At 48.9% G+C, this 10,137-nt stretch overlaps 2 protein-coding genes; one reads left to right on the top strand and one right to left on the bottom strand.

Moving 5' to 3' along the window:
* GSTUM_00011866001 (uncharacterized protein) overlaps positions 1-3,476 on the bottom strand; it is a gene marked incomplete at both ends in the record, with an annotated part of 3,675 nt that extends 199 nt beyond the window's left edge. The window contains one exon of the mRNA XM_002842195.1: positions 1-3,476. This exon is cut by the window's left edge and continues 199 nt beyond it. Coding sequence (XP_002842241.1) covers positions 1-3,476 — 3,476 coding nt within the window.
* A 2,500-nt stretch (positions 3,477-5,976) lies between these two features.
* On the top strand, positions 5,977-8,456 carry GSTUM_00011865001 (uncharacterized protein; the record flags this gene model as incomplete). XM_002842194.2 has 4 exons in its annotated part: positions 5,977-6,300; positions 6,365-6,519; positions 6,597-7,134; positions 7,203-8,456. 4 exons carry the CDS (start codon positions 5,977-5,979, stop codon positions 7,905-7,907), a joined length of 1,722 nt encoding a protein of 573 aa, XP_002842240.1. The 3' UTR covers positions 7,908-8,456.
* Positions 8,457-10,137: the final 1,681 nt, after the last annotated feature.

The following is a 10,137-nucleotide window of genomic DNA, read 5'->3' as shown; positions in this document are numbered from 1 at the left end:
CTCTCCCGTGAATCGTGGCTTTGGCTTGGATTCCAGCTTTGGCCGTCTTCGAGAAGCCCCAAATCGATAAATAGATCTTCCTCGCCCTTATCAAGAAAGTCCATTTCGTCATCGCGGTCTCTATCTTCGATTGCACTCAGGAAAGCTAGCTTCTTAGGATTCGTCGCAAGTTTCTCGATATTGCCATCAGCCATTAATGCCTTTCTAAGTTTTGCCATCTGCCGTCTCTTGGCTCTTCTCCGTGCTTCACCATCGTCATCATCCGAGTCGTCGAGGTCAAAATCGGCGCCCCGTTTTTTTCGGAACAGTCCTGTCTGAAGGTCTTTGAACAGTTTACTGACATCCTTCTCATCCTGGGCTTTGTTCTTTTCAGCCCAGAAGGCTGCGATATCATCCTGGTCGACAGTCTCCTTTCCTTCATCATCAATCATTTTCTCGACGTCGCTGTCGTGTCCGTCCCCCACTTCATCGTCACTAGCACCGCCAATACCCGCATATTCGTCCTCAGATTCCTCGGCCTGTTCATGCACCATCTCCTTCGCTCCACTTTTCGTTTTATCAAAGTTTTCGGCCGTTTTTTCCTTCTTTGCAGCCTTTCTCATGACATCAAAAGCGGTCTCTTTTTTCCCCATATCCTCTTCTAGCTTTCCCCCGCTGTCACTCTGTTTTCCGTTCTCATCCTCCTCCGCCATAGCCGTAAGATCCGCGCCTCTCTTCACGAGTCTCCTCCTCTTTCTCTTGGGGGGCTGTGAGTCGGGTATTTGCATTGTCGATGATGGTTCATCCTCATCAAATCTCGGAGGTGCTGGGCTCGATGACCTGAGAAATCCGTCATCTTGTGTAGGGTCAGGAAAACTCGACATTTGTGTAGACGGCTCGTAGTATAGGTCTAATGCTGGGAACGAGGGCTCCTCAATCGGTTCTGAATCTTTGTCACCCTTTTTCTCAACGAGCCCCAAGTCCAGTATGTCGTCCCCGAAATCCAGGGGGCCCTGTGAATTTGGAATCCCTTCCCCTGGATCCTGTCTTAATGCTTCTACCCTCTCCTTCACTTTCCCCGGGCTTGTAATGACTTCAGCGCTTGGAGGAAGCCCACTTAACCCATTAAAAAGCTGTGTCATTCCTACAGGAGGAGCCTGGGCAATTTTGTTACGGAAGATAGAGGGAATCTTAGACTCCGCAATCCTCTTCTCAGACTCAATCGTATCGTCTTCACTCTCCCCGTCTTCATCTTCTTCCACAATGCGCGATTTACTCTTCCGTATAGCCCTTCTCTTGAGGGTCTTGAAAGGTGCGAAATCGCCATTACTCTCGTCTGAGTCCTCACCCGCTTCTTCATCAACATAGGCAGCTGGCATCTCAGATAACCGAGGAGTCGGTGACATTAGGTCATTATCTTGAGGGCACAGTGAGGGGAACTCTGGGCTTCCTGGGCCATCCACAAGTCCGCTCTCATCCTCATCAGAGAAGTCGTTGGGCTTAACGGCCCCTTCATCCTCATCCTCATCCTCATCTTCCTCAGAACCAGATAGTATTTCCACGATATCTTCGTCTTCGAGCCAGTCAACATCTTCATTGTCTTCGTTGGGGTCCATGTCATCTATAGTGGCACCCTCTTTCTTGATACCATCTTTCTTTTCCTCCTTCTCTCTCCTCTTAATGGCCAAGGCTTCTTTGCGTGCCTTCTCCATATAATCAACAGCTTGCTGTTCGGTTTTGGCTTTCTCTTCAGCAGTTAGAATAATCACACCTTTCGCCCTTAATTGTTCAATTCGCTCTTCGCGTTCTTGCATCGCTTGCTGTCTACCTTTTTTCCGCAGTTCCGCTTCAAGCTCACGAACGGATAGCTTAGGTTTCCCATGAACCTCGACCGGTGGCTTCACCCGCCTCACTCGACGCAGCTGATCAACCATTTTCTTACGCTCGGAATTGGCAATTCTCTCTTCATCTCCTGGCATTACAATTTCAAGCTCCGAATCCGAATCAGAGGCATTCTCGGCAGACCTGTCCGGAAGAACAACTCTGACAGGCGGCAGAACTAGTCTGGCCCTTCCCGGCGATACGATCGCTTTCCCTTTCCCCTTGTCAAGCGCCAAGGATCTGACCTCAATAGCTTTGCCCTTCCCTATATTAAGTGCGAGTGTGGAGCTTGCTTCTTCCTCATCAAGCCCTTCCAAAGTAGCCCGAGCTTTCCCTTTCCCTTTGTCGAGCTTAGGAACCGTAGTAGAACCATCTGTACCCACCCGGCCGGATTCACACTGCACTAGCCCCTCACTAGTCGATGGGCTTTCATCATCAATATCCATAGCACCTGTTGCGACATCCGCAGACCTCCCGTCTACTTCCGGCAATGGGGAGGAGTTGGGACTGGACTGGTCTGCAGGCTCGGTTTCAGATCCGGTAACAATTGAACTGAAGCTAGGTATTACTATATTTGAAATAAATTGGAATGGTAATCCATACCTTGAGTTTGGGTCAACAGGCACTCTATCCTTTCTGCTTCCATCTTGTTTTTCAGCAGGAGTCCTAAAGTTAAACTTCTCGAAGAGACTCTGTTTGGTAATTGTTTTCTTTGTCCGTGCTTGATGCTCGAGATGCATATTTCTAGCCATCCTCTGAGACTCCCGATGCATCTCTTCCAATGCCTTCTTCCCGGACTTCCGCCTCGGAGGTTTTTGTGACAAAACCCCCAAATCATCATCGTCTTCTTCTTCTTCGTCCCCAGATCCACATCCCAACTGAGCGTCAAGTTGTTTCCTCTTCATCCTCTTTTCTTCCTCCAGTTTCTGTCTCTCCACCTCCGCTGCTTGCCGTTCCTTCCGCTTCTTCTCGACCAATTCCAAGAATTTGGCCTTCTTCTTCGGATTTGTTGCAAGAAAGTTATGGACACCACCCCCATCTTCTCCCTCGGTCTCACTGGCCGATACAGGAGTAGTGCTTTTTGACCGTGATGGGCCCTTTTGTTTGGGGGATTCTGTAGATCGTGCAGAAGTGGTCTTTGGGGATGCCTTTGGAGGTGCCTTTGGGGTTCGTTTCTGCCTTGGTGTAAGAATAGGGAGGTCGTCGTCGTCATCGTCGGTCTGCATGAGAGCCCTCGAAGAAGATGCTGACTCGTCTTCTTCATTACCCGATTCCTCATCCGAAATCGAGTCTCTTGAGGCCGTCTCCTTACTCGCCAATAAGCTCCGCTTCACACGCTCATATGCATTATCGTCGCCTGCTGTGTTATTTTCGGTGGTGGGGGTGGGATTGGTAGCCTTTGCGCCGGATGTACATGGCATCATTCGACTTGCAAGTTTGCCTTTTGGCTTGTAGTCCAATTCGATCTCACTATCTTCTTCATCTGCAGTGTCGCCATTCCCATCGCTCTCCTCATCAGTAGGTTCCATCGCTGCCAGCATTGCCTCAACTTTTGATTTAGGCGTAAGAACAGGCGAAACAGAACCATCCCGTAAAGGTGTGCCGGGGGGAGACATTGCTATAGGCGTAGCAGTAGGTGATCTTAGAGAAGACATGATGGGCCACTCCGGTTGAATATATATTTTGTGAAGGAGCGCAGCGCATTCGTTGCGGGGTTGGTGGAGGAGGGGAGTTTGATACCCGAATTGTCCAGTCAAGGACGAAACAGGACGCGACGAGAGACGCGTTGAACATCAATCGCGCCAAGATCGTTATTGGCGTTTTGGGGTGCACATGAGTAGGAAACCATTAACCGGAACAGACAGGGGTATCATATATTATTTGGTTGGCAAACCCGAAATAACTGTTCCATAACTTCTTTCCAGACCTTGTGCAATACAAGTATGATACTCGAGTATATCATACTCAAGTATGATAATAACTTACCTGTGCAGTATCATAGAGTGCTCGTACTCGTACAGCAATTGTGGCTCGAACAAACTTCTCTGTGGCAAGCCTTTGGGTCACGTGATTGTGGTTCTCGAGTATCGATGATGTCCCGACCTGAGGTTTGAGGTATCATAACTCTACAACGTCCAAAACCCTCAGGATGCGCCTGCTCTTTTCCATGAGATATTGGAAACTTGGTCGCCAAATCACAGCACAACATCCAGCACGATGCAATGAGAGATCACATTTCCAAGCGGCGGATATGACGGCGGGATATATGTTTGTTGTTCGGGTAAAGGAAAGGAAAATTTTTATTACTCACGCATAGAAAACGAATGAGACATCTCCCCTCAAATCGACTCTGGGAACAAAAATCGAGGAAACATCTTCTAGCACACATACCGGAAATGATACAAGTATGCACATGTGAGATTCTATATCTATACCTCTGAACGCTCTGCGAACAAAAGCGCCGGGAGAATACCAACGATTAGATTTGATTCATAGAAATATCCCGTTTTGGTTCTAATCATCTAAATTGGTCTCTGGGTGCATAAATTATTTGTCCTTGAATAGTCTATGATGCTACTGTCCTGCTTGGGTATTGTATAAGTACCGGTACCACCAACTACCCAGTGGCTACGAGTACTTTTCAGACCGGCATAACTTGCCCAGTTTGCTGGAAGTTGGCCCCACCCGCCTTCTTTTTTTTTTCCTTCTTTTCTTTATATACTCACAAACCTTACCCAACATACTCGAGTACAGGGCACGGCAGGCCAGTGAGCACTGTACGTTATCAGAGGATCTCGAGCCTGGCGTATTTGGTTTTGCGAGTCCACGGACAGTTACGGTATGTACGATGCGATAATAATGGGAAAAGGGTGAGAAGGATTTCCTAGAATAGCTCACTGCCACTTCCTTCGTGTTGGTTTACTTGTCTCTCCCTCCACCCTGGCCATTCCAGACATGTCTTGTTTTTGTCTTGGCCCCTTTCCAATTCGCCTTTCTTTGACTGGCTTTCGGGGCGCTTCTGTCATCCCATTTTTATCTCAAACACATACCAGGACTAGTACGGTACTGTACGAGTACAGTACGAGTACACGAGCAGAATGTTCAACAAGGCTGCCACATGGAAATTGCTCCATACACCCCCCCCTACAAAAACAATACCTACAAAAGAGCGCAGAACAGGTACCTCTACTGTATATATTGGGCTGTGAAGGTACTTTTCCTCAGCAATTGAGGGGCAATCGGGTGGCTCGAACATCACCCCTGAACGACTGGTTGAATAGGGAGTCTTCTTCAGACTTAGTTTATTCACTCTCCCTTTTTTTTTTCTTTTCTTTTTTTTTGTCATCTGTCTGTTTACCTTATCTCTCGACTATCCTCGCCGCTCGTTCTACATCCTATAGACGCTCTCTCTCCCGTACCAGTACTTTGCGTTAGCTCCTCTCCTTTTCATCTATTTATTGCTCCTGCGTCCTTCCATTCTTCCGTTAGAGTAGCTTTTGAGTGATTCTCTCCACGATACCTTTACCGTGCTCTATTGCTCTTCTCCATTCTACTCGACTCTGCTCCCCCCTTACTATTCACCACATACACTCCTTTTGAGTTGATTTGATATCTGCCCTCCCACAGTAGTGTTACATTACCAGTGGGCGGTAGAGAGTGTTTTCTATCATTTCGCCCGTTTTCGCTAGCAGCCTATTTTTCTCTTCGATTTACTTGAAGCGATTGTGAAGCACCGGTAGAAACCACGGCTCCGCGCGCCCCTCGCGTTGCTCCTTTTGGAAACTTTGGCAAGTTACAGCAACGGAGGCCCTGGCCAACAAGGATCGTCAATTATCAACTCATCCCTCCTCCCTTCCTCCTTTCTCTCCCACCCCCCTCCTCTGACACTGAGGGTTCAACTACCCCTCCCCCTCATCATTTCTCAAAGGTCCTTACCTTCCCTGCGTCTGGTATTTGTCGACAGCAGGTTCTCCTGAGCCCTACCGTTTCCAACCCCCCCCCTCGGACACACGAGCTGCGACTAGTACTCGTACTCACTTTTTTTCTTTCCTCCTTTCATCCTAACCTTCCACTCCCCCATCCACCTCCGCCCAACACTCCTTAAATCACAACACAATGACCGAGGAACCTGGCTTTAAAGGCAAATCGCTCAAGAGAAAGAATGTTAAGGGGCTAAAGCTCGGTGGAGGAGGAGGTGGTGGAGCTCCTGCCGCAGCCCCTTCTGTCCCAGACACCCAGGCTCCTGGCGGAAACGGGAGTAGATACTATGCCCACAATGACCAACTAAGTGATCAACTCAGCACTCTTGAAATCGGTGTCGAGTTTAAGCTGGATTTACGTGCGGAGGATTTGAAGGTGGTGAATGAATTAGGTGCGGGGAACGGAGGGACTGTTAGCAAAGTCATCCATGCTCCAACAAAAGCTTTAATGGCAAAAAAGGTTCGTCATCTCGGCCCCCAGCCGTGTTGATTTCCTATAGAATTATATTAACAAATTGGTGAAGGTCATCCACATAGACGCTAAGCCGTCGGTTCGGAAGCAGATCGTTCGCGAACTACACATCATGCAGGAATGTCACTCCCCTTATATTGTGTCTTTTTACGGTGCCTTCCTCAATGAAGGGGATGTGGTTATGTGCATGGAATACATGGATTGCGGGTCAGATATTAACCCCTCATTGGGCTGTGTGTGCCGCGCCTTGTGAATACATTCACTGACATGGTATAATATCACAGATCTCTTGATGGTATCGCTAAAAAGATTGGCCCGATTCGCATCGATGTTCTTGGAAAGATCTCGGAGGCCGTTGTGGAAGGATTAAATTACCTCTATAATGTCCATCGAATCTTGCACCGAGATGTCAAACCCTCAAATATCTTGGTCAACTCTCGAGGCTCCATCAAGCTGTGTGACTTTGGTGTTTCTGGAGAATTAATCAACTCGATCGCCGATACGTTTGTCGGTACTTCAACTTACATGTCCCCAGAGCGAATCAAAGGAGCCAAGTACTCTGTCAAATCAGATGTATGGAGCTTGGGACTGACCCTGTTGGAGTTGGCCATTGGGAGGTTTCCTTTTGACGCAGACGGTACAAGTGCTGGGACCCGGGCCAGTGCTGGGCCAATGGGTATTCTTGATTTGCTTCAGAAGATCGTCAACGAGCCTGCGCCCAAATTGCCAAAAAACAAGGCATTCCCTCCTAGTTTGGAGAAGATGATTGAGCACTGTTTGATCAAGGATCCGGAGCAGAGGCCTAGCCCTCAAGAACTTCTGGTAAGCTATCGCGCATTCGAGAAGATACTTAGTGGTAATTTGCTAAACAGCTTTTTGTGAGCCGATAGGAAGAATCATTTATGAGGGCGGCCAAGCAGACCAATGTGGACCTCGAAGCTTGGGCTCATATTATTCTCGACAAACCTCTCAATCGATCCTCAAGATCCTCGCAATTGATCAGCCCCGCCCCCGTCCACCGAGAGTCTCCGGCTCCACCGCGTCCATCATCACGTGGTCAACACACTCCCGGGAGAAGAACCTCTACTACTGAGCGCAGCTCAAGTGAACGAGGTACTGAAAGAGAACGGTCTGATCGCGAGCATCGCGTACCTCCGGCCTCGCTGCAACAGGCACCTTTTCCAACCCGTACAAGCTCGCACGGTCCCGGTTCTGGAAGACTTGAGGAGGTGAACTATTACTGCTCAGGTGATTCGTCCAGAGGCAGCCAGTTACCGCATTCAAGGTCCTCCCGCCAAGCTCAATACCGATCGAACACTGAACCTACGGGGCGCTCGGCGTCAGATCGAAATGATAGCAGAGAGAGATGTGCTCGTGGTCAAGGTAGTGAAAAGGAACGCGAGAGGGGACGCGAACAGGAGTACGTGCAGGGCACAATTGGGATCGGATTTGAGGGCGCACGCCAGCCAGAAATGAGGGAGAAGAAGAAGCAGCCGCCTGTTGGCATTATGAGCTCAGGAGGAGGTCTCTCATTTGTCGGATCTGGTAACGCCATTGGTTCAAGCGGTCCTAATGGAATAAGCAGTGGCCAGTAGGACAGGCTCAAAATCAAGCTTACCAAATATTTTGATCACTATATTCAGTAAATGGGGTTTTTTTGGGGGAGAGGGGTATTGCCAAAGTTTATGGTTCCATCATGTGTTTTATTTTTCATTTTCACACCTTTTTCTTTTCATTTTCGGAGATATCAAAGGGTTCTGCTTGTTACTTCTAACTTTTTCCTCCCTCTCCTCCCCCGTTCTCCGTTTATTATTTGTAAGGCGGATTCACATGGTACGGTACAGCCGGGAAATCATTTCTCAAAACAAAAAAAGAATTGTCCTGTCACTATTCCTCTTTTCTCATGTGATGGGTTTTTTGTTTGAACTTGCATTTGGTGGGGTGCCAACGGTTTGTGTCTTTCGCTATATTTGAGTTGAGCTCTGTCTTTCTTATCTTATGATATTTTGATGTTGAAATTCCTCCCTATTCCTTGGACAGGCGGATGGGAGTGAAGATATAGAATTGAACAGATACAAGGAGATGATGTACCGGTACTGCTAATGGGAGTGTTGTTGGTATAGGAATTTAATTTACGACCACTAGTACTCACTCAGGGGGTTATCGCACCCGTTGGGCCGTGATCGCGGTGCTGTAGTAGTGGTTCAGTGTATGGTATGGAGTGGAACAGACCTGCAGTCTGTTCCTACGTCGAAGAATTTGGCAAGTCTTTGCAGTCTGATTGGTCATGGTTTGTTTGCGGTGCCCACCGTACAAGTACAGTATCTTCTGTGTGGGTACCGGTACTGCACTGCGCGTATCATACTTGCGACGCTGGAACAGGCCGTATCCGTGGACCCTGCCCGGACCCTCGCTATAGAGTTTTCGACAAAATCGCATCCCCGGGTTCGGCCCAAAGAGGGCAAATATAATATACTGTGTGCTCTTCCAGGTTTCCTCTTCCTACTGTTGGACGTCAGCTGAGATTTCCAGATTTCTCCTACCCCGGCGCGTTCTTAACTGATTCACTTTTCCATTTACTCTAGTCCAATGCTCGAATACCGTACGGTACATTACTCCCGTTTCTTACCCATCCACATGTTAAAACCCGCTTCATGCGTACTAGTACTGTAAATACCTAATATCTCGATCTAACGACATTGCAAACAACCAGAAGACAACAAACAAACGAATGAATAAACACAAATAAGAAGCAGTAATGGTGAAAATGTCATTTCCAAACGCCCATTCGTAAGAAACTCCTCTTCCTTCCTTCTTCTTCCCCATGACCTCCTCCTTCGCCCCACTACCATCAGTGGGTTGACCGATGGATCACAACCTAAATCTCACAGTCAAGCAGACCATGCTAAAAACCACCAATCCCTGGATCCACCCGTCAGCGCCATAAACCCACACATACGCCGCGGCGACAACGCCGTACAAAGCCCCGTTGACTACCAGCCACACCGGCAGCCCCTTGAGTACGAACCACGCCAGCCTAGCATACGGCACTTGGGCGAACGCCTTCCAGAGGCTTACTCCGCCTTTGACTCTGCGGATGGGTATGATTGGGTCTACATGCGGCTCCAGGAGCGATGCGCGGACGCGTGTGAGGGCGAGGTAGGAGGGGATGACGAGGAAGAGGGTTAAGAGGGGGGTTAGGATGTACGGGAGGTAAGTGTAGTGCGGTGGGTATTTGAGGAAGGGGAGTTCGAGGGTTGTTAGGGTGAGCAGGCCGTTGAGGATTACAGAGGGGATGGTTGCCAGGACAGAGGTGCCGGGGGTGTTGGCGTAGCGGATTAGCCAGGTTGTTGGTTGGGGGTGTGAGATTTGGATGCTGGGGTTTTGTTGATTAGTACTGTTTATTCCTATTTTATTTATGGGAGGGGAACGAACTAGAGGATAGTCAAACTCAGCCTTGAGACTGCTATCAAGGATAGTGTCCCGCCGAGAACCCTTCCAGCGACTTCACTTCCGGCCCAGTACTGCAGTTTCGGGATGACAAAGTTCCCGACCGTTCCATCGAAGAAAGAAAGTGCCATGGCTCCGATGAACCCTCTCCAAGGCGCAGTCCGACCACCAATCCTGCGTAAATGTCTAATAGTCCCCGCGACGCTGTCTGTGACAAACACCTTTTCGCTTCGGAGGACCAAGGGCTGTGTCTCCTCATCTCCTCCCGGTTCCCGATCCCGACGGGATCTTCGGCTCCTACTCCTTGGTGGGGTCGGCGGCGCCAAGGACGAAGAGGGAGGAGAAGAAGTAGGTAATCCGGTCACTGGGTGCTCA

This window comes from Tuber melanosporum (assembly GCF_000151645.1).
Source record: "Tuber melanosporum whole genome shotgun sequence assembly, scaffold_91, strain Mel28".
Classification (NCBI taxonomy): domain Eukaryota; kingdom Fungi; phylum Ascomycota; class Pezizomycetes; order Pezizales; family Tuberaceae; genus Tuber; species Tuber melanosporum.
The sequence above is the reverse complement of the archived record's forward strand: the minus strand, read 5'-3'. Positions and strand labels throughout refer to the sequence as shown.